Source organism: Panicum virgatum, chromosome 3K (genome assembly GCF_016808335.1).
Source record: "Panicum virgatum strain AP13 chromosome 3K, P.virgatum_v5, whole genome shotgun sequence".
NCBI lineage: Eukaryota > Viridiplantae > Streptophyta > Magnoliopsida > Poales > Poaceae > Panicum > Panicum virgatum.
The window spans coordinates 63,825,937-63,844,576 of NC_053138.1; the positions used below are offsets into that span (position 1 = coordinate 63,825,937).

Genomic DNA, 18,640 nt, shown 5'->3' on the forward strand with positions numbered 1-18,640 from the left:
GCCATCGGCCGGGCATGAGTCGGTCAGCAACACCTCTGGCCGACAACATGTTAGGAAGGAGGAGTCACCATCATCCATATTAACACCTGACCAATTCCTTGCTGGTTGAGCATAAAGCAAGGGGCATCCTGTCACACCTGTGGCCGCCGGTGAACTCGCCGCCGACGTGAGCGCAACGCACTGGAGATCGGAGAACACATATAGTTTGGGGAGGGAGGAACCCTGACCCCCCAGATCGAGTTCTGTTACTAAGCCAAAATCAAGTTCGTCTTGCCCATTACACGGCTTGGGTTAATATACCCAGAGGCCAACTCAGCCCACAGGGTCCACGTCCACTCGTCACGCAACACACGCAGCCGTAGGCGTAGATGACGTCTTTTCCTTCAGTCTTCCTCGCTTGTAGACGTGCGCGTGACACCTCCCCCCGCCGGAGAACTTGCTTGTCCGCAAGCAAGCGCAGAGGGGAAACACTGCTGCAGGACGTAGAGATCTTCCCAAGTAGCAGAATCTTCAGGGAGATGGGACCATTTGACGCGCACCTGTGGAATAGCTGTGTTCCCTTTCTTCACCAATCGACGCTCCAGGATTGCTTCAGGGTGAAGAGTAGCGGTGTCCAACGTGATCAGCTTGGCAATATCTGAATACACCGGTGAATAATTCTCCGTAAAAGGCTTCAACTGCGACACATGAAACACATTGTGAACGCGACTGTCCGCGGGTAGCTCCAGGAGGTATGCGGCAGCTCCCACAGGATCCAGTATGCGATAGGGACCAAAATATTTGAAAGCAAGCTTGGGAAATGGGCGATTCACCATGGAGGACTGAGCATATGGTTGGAGCTTCAGCAGCACCAGGTCGCCCACCTGATAGTGACGATCAGAACGGTGACGATCCGCATACAGCTTCATATGATTCTGTGCTTTAGTGAGCTGTTCACGCAGGGCTTGTAACTGAAACTGACGATCTTGAATTGTTTCAGTCACATAAGGGTGAGTGTCTGCAGGGGTGGTGGGAATGGAAGGCAAACGAGCTTCATGACCATAAAGTGCCTGGAAAGGAGAGCAGCCCAGAGCAGAGTGGACACTGGAATTGTACCATACTTCCGCCAGTGACAGCCAACTTTTCCATTTCTGTAGTGACTCATGAACCGAGCAGCGGAGATACATTTCAAGACATTGATTGACCCGTTCCGTTTGGCCATCAGTCTGTGGATGGTAGGAAGTACTCATCAGTAGTTGAGTGCCATGTAACTTGAACAATTCCTTCCAAAATGTGCTAAGAAACACTCTGTCTCGGTCAGTAACAATGGTCAAGGGAAACCCATGTAATTTAATCACCTGATCAAGCAATGCTCTAGCCACCCCTTGTGCAGTATATGGGTGTTTGAGAGGGACAAAATGAGCATACTTGGTTAGTCGGTCCACCACAACCAAGATAACACTGAAACCTTCTGAAGTTGGAAGTCCTTCAATGAAATTCACGGAAATGTCTTGCCATGCTCCCTTTGGTATGGGTAAAGGTTGAAGTAATCCTGCTGGATGTTCATGGGAGTGTTTGGCCTGTTGACACACGCTGCATTGCTTCACAAAACTGTCCACATCTCGCTTTAATCCCTTCCAATGAAAGTTGTTCTTAACTCTGTAGTAGGTAGCATTGACCCCAGAATGGCCCCCAATAGGACTGGCATGCATAGTTGCAATGATCTTTGTTTGTAAAGCAGAATTCTGAGCCACCGAAATTTTGCCTTGATATCTGATCAGGCCTTGAGACAAGGAATACCCATCTTGATCTATATTGGTGATGGCCAATTTAGTGAGAAGCTACTGAGCCATAGGATCAGTCATGTAGGAATTTATCACCTCTTGCAGCCACATTGGTTGGGAAGCAGATGTTGGAAATATGCCCTAGAGGCAATCATATTTCCTTGTATTCATGGTTAATAAAGTGTACTTTGAATATTCATGAATGACAACTTGTATTGATTAATGCTTATGTGAAGTATTTGTGAAACTCTATACTTGTATGAATATTCTAAAATGTTCCTAGTCGGAGTTCATGTGAGGACACACATGAATATTAGACTAGCACATGTATTAGTTGATTGACTACGTTTCACAAGTCATGGACATGGGAATGTCAAACTAATAATGTGGGCTCATGTGAGACATGAGATTGAACTGACCCAACACGAGATGATGACTTCTCATTACACAATATGTACGCTGTGTCCTAAGACCTGAGATCGTCGTATGTACTCAAGATGTGAACCGACTTACTTAGGAGGCATCAAACGCTGCACCGTAACAGGGTAGTCATAAAGGTGGCTTTCGGGTATGTCAAAAAGCATGCTGTGAGACATAGTCAATCAAGATGGGATTTGCCCCTCTCTACAAGAGAGAGATATCTCTGGGCCACTCGAGTGATTCGGATCAGAAAATGCATGGCCATGCTGGGGTTAAGAGTTAACCAAGTATTCCGAATCACAGGATCGAGAAAGAGTAGTCGGCTTTAAACTAGACCAAATATCGTGAGGCAAAGGGACCAGCATGTATATGATATTGTGGCGGCTCGTCTGATATGCTCTTTGTGTATGTATAGGAGTTGACATGTCTTGCTAGAGGCCACTGTCTACTATTGGGCCGAGTAAGAGTACTCGGGTCATGTCTATTCGTATATGAGCCCATAGGGTCACACACTTAAGGGAAAGAAGTCTGATAAGGATGAGATCCGAATTAGACTGGGCTTAGGTGCACTAATGAGCATTTTCGGCCCAAAAGGGGGCGCCCAAGGTGGGGCCCAAGGCAGCCCACCTAAGGGGCTATATAAACAGAGGGAGGGGGCGCCTAAAGCTTTTACTATTCACGGTTACTGTTCACGCGAACAGTAACGCGTCTGTGAACAGTAGCCGCGGTGCGCTAAAGTGCCGCCCCTTCTTCGCGCCCAAACCCTAGGTCGCCTTCGTGGACCTAGCAGTCCGGATCGCGACGTTTCTTCCCATACGTGTGGATACCTTGTAGGTGCCGCATCTGCTGCAAAAGGACGAGCCGCACGAGATGAGGTTCTCGCAACTGCACTGCCAGCTTTCATCTGCACTACACCGACGCGCTACAGAAGTTCCGCAACCGCGCGTCTAGTGGTAATCCCGTGATTTATAACTACAGTAATCCTAGTTTATGCGGTAGAAAATTTTTGTTTTTGCTACCCCATATTCCTACAGCAGATACTGACTGAATGGCCATGAGATGACTGACACGTGATAGAGCATCAGCCACAATATTTTCTTTGCTTTGTTTGTAGACCACCTTGAACTGTAACCCCATCAAACGAGTCATGGCCTTACGTTGCATGTCAGAATGAAGGTTTTGCTCAGTCAAGTAAGCTAAACTTTTATGATCAATTCGAATGATGAATTCCTGAAGCTGCAAATACTGGCGCCATCTCTCCACTGCCATAATGAGAGCAAGGAATTCTTTCTCATATATAGACAAGTGACAGTGAGAAGGCCCTAAAGCTTTACTCAAAATGCAATAGGTTGATTATGCTATAGAAGGACCGCTCCAATGCCACTATCACAAGCATCAGTCTCCACAACAAAAGGTGTAGTAAAATCTGGCAGGCCCAAAATAGGTGTGGTGGTCATGGCTTGCTTAAGGGAAAGAAAAGTTGTCTGTGCTGCATCAGACCAAACAAATTGTTTTTTTGCCAATAGTTGGGTGAGAGGCTTGGCAATGATGCCATAATTCTTCACAAATCTTCTATAATATCCAGTGAGGCCAAGAAATCCTCTAAGTTTAGTGACAGTTGTTGGAACAGGCCAATTCAACATAGCAGCAGTTTTGGTTGGATCAGTAGAAACCCCTTCAGCTGAGATTATATGGCCCAAATATTCTAACTTGCCTTGAGCAAAAGAACATTTACTAAGCTTTAAGAACGGCTGATGATGTCTGAGTAGATCAAATACCAGTTGAATGTGTTGCACATGTTCTTCTATAGTTCTAGTATATATCAATATGTCATCCAAGAACACAATCACAAATTTTCTCAAGAAAGGTGACAGGATGTCATTCATGAGGCACTGAAATGTGGCAGGAGCATTAGTAAGACCAAAAGGCATTACCTTAAATTGATAATGACCATGGTGTGTCTTGAATGCAGTTTTGCTCTCATCCTCAGGTAGCATCCTGATTTGATGGTAACCAGCTTTCATGTCCAGTTTAGTAAAATATTTGGCCCCATAAAGTTCCTCTATGACTGGCATAGGAAATCTGTTCTTGATGGTCATGGAGTTCAATTTTCTATAGTCAATGCAGAATCTTCAAGACCCATCTTTCTTTTGAACTAACAAGACTGGGCTGGCAAAAGGACTGATACTATGTGTGATAAATCCAGCTGCTAGCAATTCCTGCACTTGTTTCTCAATCTCAGTCTTGTGGACAGGGGAGTATTTGTATGGTCTACTGTTGATAGGTATTGCTCCAGGCAAAAGGGATATAGCATGATCATGAATTCTTTGTGGAGGTAATGTTTGTGGTAGCTGAAACTGTAGCAGATCCGCCCAAATTAAATCGGTTTAAGTGCGCTAACTATCATCTTAATAAATAATCAAGTTACCACGCACTTAAAACGGTGTAATCCGGCAGTCCGCCGGGTAATTTCCGATTAAACTACTGTACTTCAGAATCACAATTGCACTAGAAGACTCGCACGAAGACGAGCACAGGTGATACAAGCATACATAGATTCTCAAATTAATTTACAACATGGTTTTACATAAAAGTTTTGAATACAAACTATAGAGTTCAAACAAATAGCGGAAGTTTAAAACAGAGTTCAATATATAATACGGTAACTACAAACGACGATATAAGGTGAGCTCCACATTCTGCCCACCGATGTGATGCCAACCTGCCCGAACTTCACGGGAAAGACGAGACCCACTCAACGGTCCACCCAGGAGGAAGCGGTTGTCCAATCCAGGACGCACAGACTTCCTCGAAGTCAGCGGGAACACAACCTGCTCAAAAGGGTTACAACAACCCTGAGTATACTAATACTCAGCAAGGCTTACCCGATTATGGGTATACTTAGCCCATTACCTAGACATGCAAGCTTTTTGGCTCTGGAGTTCTTTTGCTGAAAGACTGCTAGCAGTGAATCCTTACTTTCAATATTTTAACTCCATTTAGTATAGCGAGTATTAACTAAATTTGCTTAAGTATCTAGAGCACACATGGTGGATCATGTTATCTTTCAGTAACAAACAAAAAACCAACATTTCCATTCCGTTCTCATTCCACTTCTTTACTACGATGTGACACAGTGATCAAGGCTCTCATATCCGCGAGTCACAGCGAATCGATCCAATTTAACCTTGCAAGGTGGACCTAACCAACACGACATATGTAAGCCCCGTCGGGCCACACACGTCAACTGTTCTCATCATCACCCCGACATCTGAATCACGCCTGCCAAAACCCGGGTGAAGGGTCCCTCACGGCGAACTCCCGGAGAACCCGGAGGCGACATACCATCCAACACCCGCCATCATTCCACTCCCAGAGTAGCGGGTCGTGATTCAAAGTATTGTTGAAAATCAGGTAATTAGCTTACCGGTTTCAACTACCTCCTACTTCCGGCATGTGGTTAGTACTGTTCAATCCTCGATCAACAATGCCAACAACGGTACGGTCCTCAAACGACACGGGCGGAGGCTACCTCCCTCCATTTCTTATCCAGAACCAACTCATCTCCGCCCGGTCTTTATTTCTCTTTCCTTATTGATTCCTTTCCAAACCACTTGCCATCAGAAACAAGATCTTAAATCTCGCGAGTGATAGGAATCACTCGACTTCTACCGAGATCCTACTTAGCAAAGCATTTCTAACGACACCTGAATACTAGTATAGACTCACGGGTACCTAAGGAGAACATGCATACTAGGGTTCCATACAACTCCTAGAACGTAAATGCACAAATACCTATATAATAAACATTGAATACTAAAATTAGGGGTTATGTTCCGGGGCTTGCCTTGCAGGTCAGCGGGGTTAGTGACTTCTTCGGGCGTGCTCAACTGCGTCCTCCTGCTGCTCTTCTGCTTGCGGCTCCTGGACCGGCTCAGCAACTAGCTCGTAGACGGCTTTGTTCGCGGCGTCTACACATATGAAAAAGAATGCCATGCAACAGTTAGAACACAGTAAGATGCATGAGTGCTCATGATGCGATGCATTTCAAAGTAATACAATACAAAGAACCGATAACACTGACAGGCATCGTCTGAGCAGCCACCACGAAGAAAGTAACAATTGAACGATTTGAGTGCTTAGGTGTGGTTCAGAAGTTCAACTTGTTTTAGCCTGAAGTGTTTCCTCCAAACAACAACTACTAAACTTGCTTCGGAGGATTAAACAAAACCCTAAAGCAACATGGATTAAATTATGGACCTTAAAGCAATTACTATCAAGCAATCCTAGGCAAGGTACCTACAACAACCATCAACCTGGTCCTACAAGTTTAAAATGACTTAAAGAGGAGCTCACATGCATGAAGGAATGAACTAGAAACCATTATAAAAGAAAAGAGCATAGCTAGGAACAAATTAAAAGCAAGGACCTAACTTGCAGATATGATCTAGCAACCAAAATTATCAAAATAACATGATTTTGATAAAGCAGGCCACATAATTTTTCCAACATTTATTGATGATAGAAAGTATTTATTTTAGCTCTAGCAAGGTAAACTAAACATAAACAGATGTACTCAACAGTGCACAGCACAAGCACATGAAATATTTACGGTGGATTACACATACAAAGAATGAACTACTGTCTAAATTTCACGATTTTTAGAGCAACAGAACAACCGATATAAAATAAACCAACTTAAGCACAAACAAATATTTTTGCAGGGGCAAAACTGACATTTAACAAGCATGAGTATTTTTTCTCTAAAGATCATGATTCAAGCAAACTAACAAAATTTAGTTTGCATTTTTAGCATTTTTCTACATTTTTCTACAAATTTTTAAATTTTTCAGCCATTTAAATAAATATATAAAACCCTAAACCCTAAACCGGCTGACAGCTGGGCCCCTCATGCCAGTGGAAGGCCCAGCCCAGCCCAGCTCCCCTGCTCTGCTCGTGTGCCGTGGCCATGGCCGTGGCCACGAGCGGGCATGGCGGGGCGGCGTTCCCCGCCGGCGGCGAGGCCGGCTGGCAGCGGGGCGGGCGGCCCGCGGTTAGGGCGGGCCGACGGGGCGGGGGCGCTCGGCCGCACTGTGGGTCCCCGTGCAGAGGCGGCGCGGCGCGTTCCCGGCGGCGGCGATGCAGGGATCGAGCGGGGAAAGGGCCGGGGAGGGAGAGGAAAGCGCGAGGAAGCTCACCGCGCACTCGATTTGGACGGAGGAGGGCTGGAGGTAGGAGATCGACGTGAGGGGGCGGAGCTCCGGCGGACAAGAATGGCGGCCGGCGATGGCGGGCTCGATTCCGGCCGGGGTAGGGCTCGGCCGATCTTGGGGATGTGCGGGGGAGGTGAAGGGCGAGGCGAGGTAGGTTGGGGCGCGAAGGATTGAAGCGGGGCGGCGAGGGGGTGGCCGGCGCGGCACCGGCGGCAGCTCTGCTCGACTCTGCGCGATGCGAGCGCGAGGAAGAAGATGAAGGGGAGGGGGAAACGGATAGGCTTCACGAGCAAATAAGGGCGGCGCGCGGCGGGCGAGGTTCGCCGTCGCGCGCGACGCGTGGAGGTCGCCGGCGCTTTGCCGGTCGCCGGTATGGGCGTCGGGGTGAGCACAGTGGCACATAGGAGAAAAACAGTAACGCGTTTGACTATTTTTGACTCAATTTTGACCGCCCAAAATTCATAATTTCATGTAGCAACTTGAAATTTGGCCAAAATAGAAGTTATAGAGGAAGAGAAGATCTACAACTTTTGTTTTGGGCGAAAGTTGGTTCGAGGCTCGAATCATGGAGAAAAACACGGTCGAACACGGTTAAGTCGATGAATACTATGCAACGTGATTAGCGCTAATGACAAGGTTAAACCCCTAATTAGCATATTAAGCTCATGATTAGCGCTCATTAACACTGGGGTGCTATAGAAACAAGTCAGAATATTCTGCCAGTAAAGCTTGAATGGGAGGAGGATGTTGTGCAACTGTAGAAGGTGGACAATGTTCTACAGTGGCATAGGCCCACACTTCATTGCCTTTGCACCATTTCAGTAACTGAGAATAAGACAATTCAAAAATATCCAGAGGTTGAGATTGTACACCTTGCAGCTTAATGGTGTGACCAGCATTGGGAAATTCCAGTGTTTTCTCTACCCAATTGCACTGCATGGGACTGTGGTTACTGAGCCAATCAAATCCCAAAATGCCATCATAGACATCCAGGTCCAGCACACACATATCTATTGTGACAGTATGCCCTTGGTACCACCAACTCAACTGAGGAACCATCTGAGTAGACAAAAGAACCTGTCCATTTGGCAACTTGACTTGTTTTGGAGCTGCTGGAACATGCTGTAAACCAGTCAACTGTAAGAACTTGGAACTGACAAAGCTATGACTGCTTCCACTATCCACCAATAACAGCATAGTTTTGTTTTGCACCAATGCTTTAAGTTTGATGCATGCAGCATGGTCAGCAGCTGACATAGTATGCAAAGAGAGTTGACCAAATTCATCATTCAGAGAATCCTCCATAGCCAACTGAGCTAAAACTTCTTCTGTTAAATTCACATCCAAATCATTCACCACTATAGCATTCATCTGAGACTTGGGTCTTTTGGAACATTTTTCAGCACAGTAATAACACAACCCATGGGCCTTTCGGTAATCTCTCTCCTGCCTTTTCCTCCACGAAGGACTGGAAGAGGTTTGTGATTTACCATCAGTTTTGGTACCCCAGTTTGATGTTTATACTGACTAGTGGACCTCAGCACTTTGAATTTCCCCTTGTCCAAAATCTTTTGCTGAATTTTTGCCAGTAAAACAGCCTTGGTCACTTTATCAGGTAACTGCATTTGCACAGCAGATTGAATTTCCTCTTTCAAGCCCTTAATGAATTGAGCCACAAAGAACAACTCTCCATACCCAGAATTATGCATGCAAATTTGGAACTGTAAGGACTCAAATGCAGAAGCATATTCCTCGACAGTCCCTCTCTGTTTCAACACCAACAATTCATCCAATGCAGACCTATAGTCATCTGAACCAAACTGTTCCTCCACAGCATGAATAAACTCTGGCCAACTGCCCAACCCATACTTCAGCTTATACATTTGGAGCCAATGAGCAGCATTGTCATCAAAATGTAAAGAAGCAGTAGTAACCCACATGTGGTCAGGTACATTGCAAATATGAAAATAGTCCAAACATTTATCCTTCCATATTTTGGGATGCAGACCAGTGAAACGTGGAAAGGACAACTTAGGGGTGTAATGAGATTGCTACCATGGTGGTCAGAAGAGGTATGACCAACAGAAAGGGGTAAGCGATGGTGGCCGTGCTCACCAGAAGGTTCCTGTCGTGGAGATGGAGGGTGGCGCACTTCCTCTTGACGCATGAAGTCTGTGGTGAGTTTTGCCACTGCCTGACCAGTAGCATCCACCTTCTTAGCGAGCAGTTCCTGAGTCTGACCATACCCTACCATGACTTCAGCGTTGTAATCCAACTGTGCTTGAATCCTTTGCTGATCATGACCAATGTCCGTAACCCGAGCAAACAGGAGATCAAGGCTTTCCATCATGTGATCCCAATGGGCGTCATCCTTACGCCCGGCTTCCTCCATCGCATCCAACACAAAACGTGTCTGAACAGAAGGCTTTGGGGGCGCCGTGGTTGCTCACACTGCAAGCCGATCCGAATTGGGGGGAATTACAGGTGCGGCGAACACATTGGAGAGCGGAGAACACAGATAGCTTGGGGAGAGAGGAACCCTGACCCCCAGATCGAGTTCTGTTACTGAGCCAAAATCAAGTTTGTCTTGTCCATTACACGGCTTGGATTAATATACCCAAAGGCCAACTCAGCCCACAAGGCCCACGTCCACTCGTCACGCAACACACGCAGCCGTAGGCGTAGGCGACGTCTTTTTCTTCAGTCTTCCTCACTGGTAGACGTGGGCGCGACACAGCCTTGCTCAAGCAAGCAGATGAGGTACTCCACTTCACTGTTCACTCACTGTTACTAGTCTGTAATGGTCCGGAAGATGGTAACGGCTAGTTAATCTCTTTTGCAGTTTCTTACGTAGTAGTAAAGTTCAATTTTACTGCCGAGGGATAATAATGCGGTGCGGTTGTTCTCTTCTCAAGGCTCTGTTGTCAGCGTAGAAAAAAAGTGCTCTCTGTTGTGCCGTTTCCGTTGGATCGGTCCGTGATCGGCCTTCATTTCAACAGTGTCCCTTTCATCAGCGTAAGACGCACACAGTCACAGTCAGAGGAAAAAGTTGTGCATCTCCCGGGTAAAGCCAGGAGGAGAGGAGGAGGACACGTCGATGCGCCGCGAGTACAGAGAGCGTGCAGGATGCAGGCACGCAGTGAGCAAGGTGTCCACGCCGCCATGCTTCTCGCTGTGGCCGGATAGATGATAGATGCCCCTGCTCCCTCCATTATCTGTTGTTGCAGCGCTCAGAGACCGTCAGACGGCGATCAGGCCGATGCAGGAAATGGACGGAAATGTTGTTCCGATCTGCTCCGTGCTCCCCTGATTCCCTCTGTTGAGTTGTTCAGTCGAGCTTCACCTTCACAAGTTCACATGCATGCTGATGCGCGGGGCTTGCCCATACCTCCACAACCAACAGTGACCAACCTCCACTTCAGCTCCACTTTCCTCTCTCGATTCTGGCGGTTGCAGGAGCGTCCGCGGCATAGGACAACAAGGAGTGTGAATCAGCCTTGGTGGTAGTGATCTGGGACGCGTATGTAATGTACAGTGTACTAATAATGTGTCACATTGCTCTGTTACTGTAATACTACTCCGTAAGCTGGATTAGAGTACTTGTAGTCTGTAACCGAGGCATGTGAATGTGATGAGTAGCTTGTGCTTGTGAAAAAAGTAAGAGAGTTAGCCAGATACCAAGGCAGGCACAGATTCCTTGGTTCAGATCACTGTGGCGTGCCTACCTGTTCTGAGATTTTGTTTCTTCCATGCTTGAGAACAGGGCCATCTTGTTTGTTTATTCCTGGAACGATTTCCTGCACCTTTATTTTGCTTGGCAAGAAGAAAGTGTGTGGCCATGCCGTGGCATTCAGCAAGATGGAGAGATCGTAGATGCAGGCACCATGAGCATCATTGCATCAAGTACACGAAAGGGCACCCAACTAAAGATGGCTTCGCTCATGTCAATATGTCATGTACAGTATGGTCCTCCACTCCAAGTTTTTTTTTTGTTGCCATATGCACATCAGGTTTCAGTTGCAGAATCATGCTCATCATTTCTTCAAAAAAGAAAAAAAAACAGAATCATGCTCATCAGCAGCAGCAATCTGGGAGTGCAGCATCCTAATCAATTCGTGTTTCAGTTCGTGCCCATCATCATCAGCAATCCTGCAACCGATCGGCTGAGACACCCTGTACTGTTAGTAGTATTAGTTCCATTTTGGCGACTGTCGGAACAAAAGAATTTTTTATCAGTACTGTACCATTTTCAGCTTCAGCTGCTGCAGATGCTAGCAACCTACCCACCCAACATGTTCACATTTTTTTATCAGTCATCATCAGACTGCACAAACTACTCATAGACGGATCATGAACGGAATGACACAGGGGCGGTTTGGTTTGCCAAAAAATGTTCTTTTTTCCTCTTCCATTCCCTTCTTCCTGAGAAAGAAATCCCATGAACACGACGAGAACGGACTAGTAGTAATAAAAAAAAAGAAAAGAGAGAGAAAGAGAAAGAGAAAACTAGGCAGGGATTCGATTATTGCCTCGACGAGTTTTATCCCTCTTTTGATTCGCAAAAAGCTGCAATCAAAAAGAGGATCCATCGATTGCAATTGCGATTGCTCATCGATCCCCTGTGTTATCTTGTCGTTGGTGGTGTTTATCCCCTCCGATCGGCGATCGCCCTTGTTGGCCTATTTACAAAAATATATTACAGGATGGATGGATTTGTTGGTTGGTTGGTTGACCTGAGCAAGGGATGGATATGGATTAGAGGTCCTTGCTGCTGCCGTGGTGGCTTAAGGTGGCGCCGCCGTCGTCGTCGCAGACGCCGCGCTTGCCGTAGCAATGCAGGAAGACCCAGAGCAGGGCGGCGTTGAGCAGCGTGTTGAAGACCCAGGCGCCGATGCCGCTGCACCCGCCGCCGACGGCGCCGAAGTGCATCCACACCACGCCCACGTGGCACGCCAGGTTGCACCCCAGCAGCGCCACCTGGCAGCCGAGCGCGACGGGGGCGCCCCGGGCGGCGCGCGCGGCGGGGAGCCCCGCGCCCACCCAGAACCGGAACCCGAACGCGACGGCGTGCGCCAGCGTCGACGCCAGGATGGCCAGCACCTGGAACGACTGCGAGAACTCCAGCCACAGGAACGCCATGGCCACGGACGCGGCGTGCGCGAACACCCGCGCCGCCGCGCCGCGCCGCCGCCGGAGCACCGCGAACACGCCCCGCGCCGCGTGCAGGTACCGGGAGAGGTAGTAGGCGTAGGACCAGAAGAAGACGCGGCCCGAGGAGCGGGTCCCCGGCGGGAAGCACAGCAGCCACCGGAACGGCGTGGTCCGGCTCCGCCCGCGCCACGACCACCGCGTGTCCCGTATCTCCGCCACGGCCGAGAGCAGGGTGCCGGCGAAGATGGCCGCCGACACGCCCGCCATCAGGAGCGCGTGCGCGGCGGGCGCGGGGCCCAGCGGGAGCGGCTTCCGGCGGCGCAGGGCGGTGCCGAGGAAGGCGTCGAGGGCGAGGCAGAGCGCCACGTAGGAGGCGAGGAAGCTGAGGAGGAACGCCCAGGTGGAGAACCACAGGTCCGTGGGGCTCCACCGGAACCCGACGATGGCCGGGTGCTCGGCGAGCCAGTACCAGTACGAGGCGGTGGCGGCGGCCATGGGCGGGCGGGCGGATCGCACCCCCGGCCGGCCCAAGAGGTGGTGGTTGTGCGTGTACGGTGTGGAGGATGGAAAGGGATTTGGGGAGGAGAGGGCTGGATATATATAGCCGCCCACCGCCATTGCCGGAGGTTGGTTGGTTTCTTCCTTTGTTCAGCCTCCCTCCTCCACCCTGTGTCGGTCAAGCCTCATTTTTTTTTAATTTACTAGATTATTAGAAAGCTGGTATTTTTATTCTGTTTCTATCCTCGGTTTTTGACTTTTATTTCTTCTCTTTACTATTATGATTTGAATCTCTAGAACCTCTTCTTTCTCCTTCTTAGACCAAAACAACGGGCCCATTGAAGTTCTAGAGGAGGCCACCAGCCAATTATGAAATCAATGTGCTAAAAAGTCGTCTATTATTAGGATCATATCGTATTATTAGGGCCACACAGGAGGAAGAGGTGTCGACGCTTTTGCATGCTGTGCCGGCTCGGTTGGAGCATCCTTCATACATTTCTGCGTTTCCGGCTTCGGGGTCATGAGAAGTTTGTGTTTCGCCATCCGAAGTTGTCCCTCGAAATGGGGCACTCAATCTTGTTTCTTCTTCAGACACAAAAAAAAAGATGGATCGCTCCTAATTGGCAACTGAATACTACCTTTCTTTGGATCAAGAAACAGGGGAGTATTTCGCAGATTGTGGTCTTGAATGGAATTTTCTTTGGACCATAGATGGCAAATAAAGATGGCAATATATGACTATTAATATGCAGATTTCATTTTTTTCTTTTTAACAATGGCATGACCGCATGAGCTCTGCCATCCTTAAATGTAGAGAAGGATCTAAATTACAAAAAAAAAACAAAGGTAGCAAGAGGAAAGCCACTGTTTTTATTCTCAACAATGGCAGCACTGCCCTGAACTAAACATATATAGAGAAGAGTTGAATTTAAATGACAAAAAAGGGCCACTGAAATCTCAGTCGGCGTCAAACAGACCACCATTCAATTGAATCTTATGAGACAGTCTTCTCAAAAAAAAAAAAAAGAATCTTGAGAGACAGAAAAAACAAGAAGCCCCAAAGGCTGCTGTTACTTAGTAGGAGTGTTGTTTAAGGAATCCAATCCAGCTAGTCCACAGCAGAGCAGGTGAGGTGAGAGTGAGAGGATATGGTCGGCCGTCGGCACCGTTGCCTGCATCATACCACAACTAGTTTTTTTTTTATACCTAATCTCATGTGATGTCCTCTGGCTTAACAAACTGCCCGTCGACGCTGATTAATGTAATCACTAATCTATTCGCCTGCAGCAGCGATACGTGTGAACGTCTTCTTGAACTAAAAACTAATAATCAACCCGGTGGCCGGCTGGTTCATCTCCACCGCATGCACCTCATCCATCAATTGCCGTGTCCCGAATTCATCTGTTCTAGAGGCATGACGCACACAATTCTACGTAGAATCGGTCAAAGCATGCGTGCGAAATATGGTAAACGCGATGCTCATGGAATTAATTTGGGGATTAATTTATTTATATCTGTGTGAATATTTGACATCCATCCACCTCCAGAACAGGATCGGAGAAAAGGACAGAAATGGAGGAGGCAGGCATCACTTGGTTTTGTTTTGGCTCTCAAGTTCCAACAGGTGCTCATCATCACTTGTCCTTCTGGTCATCCCTTTGTTGTATTCCTCCTCTCTTTTTTTTTTCTTTTCCTGAAGTGTGAGCCAACTGCCTGCATGCCAATTCAGTGTTGGATTTGCATGAAGGAAAAGAGGAGCAGTTGTGGATGCACGACGTGGCGGTCGTCTGGTCGGTTGCCCCTTCCAAGTTCCGACCAACCAATGCTGCCGTTACGTTCGTTCTACTAGAGTTCATCTGGATGAAGGTTAATTGCTGCGTGCAGCTTCAGTTCACTGCTGAATAGTCTGAAACCAAAGGGATGTTTCACTTTCTAGAATAATCTAGGTTATTACTAGTTGCTTCATTCTTTTCAACTCTACTAGGCTGTCAACAACAGTAAATTTATAGCTTAGCTGTAGCTGTAGATATTTCACTTCCAGCTTTGATGCATCTGGGCTTCAGTTTTCATGGATGTGAGATGGATCGAGTGCGTGCATAACCAAAAAGAGCATCAGACGATGGTGCTGTTCTACCAACCTTTCGCTAGCTTTTGATGTGCAAAAAGGGTCGGAACAGCATCTGATCAGAAGACCCACCCAGTCGAGAAGCACATTGGAATACTATTAGGTCTGGTTTGTTGGTAAAGGAGATCAATTAATAAGAGGCAAATAAAGTGTAAGGGTTGAACAAAACAAGCATGGAGGGGAATTTGTCTTTACACATGCGTGGACACGGGAGCATATATGATGTCCGTAGAGTGTCCGAGATCAACCTTTTGTATCACTAGTCTATCAACCCGTGCTCCCGCACGGACTAGTTAGAGATATCTAATAATTATCTATCTCACACTCTCTTTAACCAATTAAATATTCTAATCCAGTACTGCAAAGATACATATTTATTATTATGTAATTGAAATAAATGTGATAGGTTTAGTTACTAACATTTTTTCTCTCACTTCGCATCACACCTCCATATATGTTTGATATGCGTTTAATTAAAAACTTTGTTTGAGCTATGTGAACAACATGAAAATTGGTATTCTTATCTCTTCTCTTATACATGAATATATGGTGACAAACACATTATGGTTAGTATGTTTATATAAATAATAACATGAATAATATAATAATAATGATAGGAATAGTAATTTAGAATTTTATATTGATGCGCTTTAAGATTTTATTATAATAACAAAATTTTGATTCAGATTTGGGGTTCATTTTAACTTTTTATTATGTTATCATTGGATAATATATATGAAAATTTAGGGGGTTATTTCATATTATTTTATAATGGCATAAGTGGGTAATTTACATGAAGATTAGGGGGTTACTTTAGATTATTTTCTATAATGACAGAGGTGGGTAATTTAGATGCATGTTTAGAGGGTTACTTTAGTCTATTTTTATAATGGCAAAGGTGAATAATTTATTGAAAAAATAACAGATCCAATGGCTATTATGATTAGAGTTGCCGAATTGATGGCCGTATGTTTCTGATTTTTGTGAGAATTTGTAAGATTTCTCTATTTTTTTAAACTGTCCACCTAGGATCTTAGGTGGCTTCACCTGAAGACTTTAAAAGGAGCCTCCAATTAGTAATAGTAAGATGTTACATACAGTAGGCCCGGCACAGCATCTTCAGTAACAAAAAAGAAAAAAAATCTCAAGATCGATGGTAACTGATCTCCAGATCGATCATCAGGAGATGTCTTGGTCTTGCAACAGTAGGGACTCATATACGATGTGTATATAATCATTCTTATTAATTTCACATAAGAAAAACAAGAAGTGTCAGTCACAGAATAAATAAGCAAACTTTGATCAAGCAAGAGTCCATAGACGACGATAGGAGGATTAAAATTCCATCCATGTGGTGCTGGGCGTGGACTGGTTCACGCAACGCAAGCAAAAGAGTCCAACAGGAGACTAGCTAGCTACCGTAGAAGACAGGGCGGAAGAAATTAAAGTTACTGTATTAGATTAGAAATAAAAAAAAGGACACATTTCTGCCCAGGTCCAACAGGAGACTACTCCATCAGTCCACTGCCACCCGGTAGTCTATGGTAGGCTGGTTTCCTTTGGAAAAATGAAAGACACTGGACTAACAGCGGTCACGAAAAGCAGAAGGCGCATCGACGACGACGAGGCGAGGACGGAAGACTTGTGCGACGACTATGATGAGCACGCAGAAACTGCAGCTAGATATTTCGTGTGCAAGCAGAGGCAGGTGAGGCCGTCTCCGAGGATAAGGGCATGTACAGCATGCATGCATTAAAACACAAAACACCCACAGCAAGCAAGCAGATGGTCCTCCTGCTCTACTATCAATGCAAATAAACTTTATTATTTGGTCGCTTTTATTAAGAGAAAGGAACGTCACCTGGAATGGAAAAGGCAGACCAGTGCTGGAGGTCGACGAGAAGCACATTGCATTGCTTGCTTTGCTGTGCCTGGAATATTATTATTAGGTTGGCATGGTGGCGAATGAAAGAGACTAATAATAGGACCGCTGGGATTAAGACCGTCCCACGACTTTTCATTAAAAAGCAAGGAGCATGGCGGCCAAGGAGACTAGCGAGCTGAGCTGACACCAAGTGTTTGATTAGTAATAATAAGCATGTTACAGTAATTGAAATTCCTTAACAGCTGTATATATGCGTGTACATGTCAATTCCACAGCTAACACTTGGCCAAGTGGTAATTAATTCTGTCGTAGCAACTACTGTTTAATTACTCCTACGTCCCGGTATATATATTTATGTATTAATTATTGGGAAAGAGAAGAAATATTATTATCAGTCCCAATGGGACAATAGTAAAACAGAATCAATTAGACCTTGTTCGGTTACAGGGGCGAAGCTTAGATCAAAATGGCGCATGGGTCTTGTCCATCGCGAGCCGGGGTCTTTGTCTTTGAAGAACAGTGCAGCACAATATTTCCTATGGAGTTTGCACAAATCTATTGGGGTATGCAAATTCCAATAAGAAAGGGCAGCTCCGCCCCTGTTTGGTTATATAGGATTTATTCTGGGCCGGGAATACGCATAACAAGAGAATCATGATAGATGCAACAAGAGATAGAAATTTATTCTGGATCGAAAATTGCAACATCATAGAATATTGGGATCCAGCCAATGAGTCGAGGGGTGTGGAATCAATTCCAACATCTTAGTGTACCTATCATGAGTCTATTTTCTTACAGTGGAATAAACTCGGAACTCTTATTGTACCTATCATAAATTTTTTGTAGTAAATTATTACTGGATCGGAATAAACTCTATATAAGTGAACAATGCCTTAGGAAGATGGCGGTGAAAAGCGCTACCACTATTATTCCTTTATTTCACAAAGACAAGTGACCCAAAAAAAAAAGGGACTTACAAGCAGGTCATCGATCATCAAAGGCCGGCAGGGTCGTCCACGATAAAGAAGACTTTTGTGGACAATGAATAGCTACCTACCTAGTTAGCTAGCTAGCTAGCAGTGCACCCAAGGCGAGGCGACTGACCTAGAGCAAGTATTATTATGGCAGGCGAGTTGTTGGCGAAATTCTATGTGAAAAAGTGAGAAAAGAGGAGAGGGATTGAAGCGGACGGAAAGCTGGCTTCAAGTAGACGACTACAGATCATGCTGCTCCTATTCGTCATGAGCATTAAATGGCGCACGCTGCGGATAAAAAAATAGTTATTTTGGAATTTTGGATGGATGACATGGTGCTGCTATCCGCCGGCAGCAAACAAAATCTATTATAGCTTTGCTCCGAAGATGCACGAGAGTAATGGGAATTGACAATTTGTTATGCTATCGATCAATCTACAGTAGTGGTGGCGCAGTTAGGGAAGTGGATGGCTGGTTGTCCAAGATTGGCGCGCAATTCCTCATCATTAAAAAAAAGAATAGACTGTTAGCGTTCATCCTTCGCCGTCGCTGCTTGCTTGCTAACTAATCAGTCATGCATGTGATGACTTCATTGACTTATTCGTCGTTGC

At 46.0% G+C, this 18,640-nt stretch overlaps 1 protein-coding gene across 1 annotated transcript; it reads right to left on the reverse strand.

Annotated features, from left to right (window-relative positions):
- Positions 1 to 11,747: 11,747 nt before the first annotated feature.
- Positions 11,748 to 13,222, reverse strand: LOC120700251 (elongation of fatty acids protein 3-like). Its single transcript, XM_039984475.1, has one exon. It carries the CDS (start codon positions 13,163 to 13,165, stop codon positions 12,152 to 12,154), a length of 1,014 nt encoding a protein of 337 aa, XP_039840409.1. The 5' UTR covers positions 13,166 to 13,222; the 3' UTR covers positions 11,748 to 12,151.
- Between the last annotated feature and the right edge of the window lie 5,418 nt (positions 13,223 to 18,640).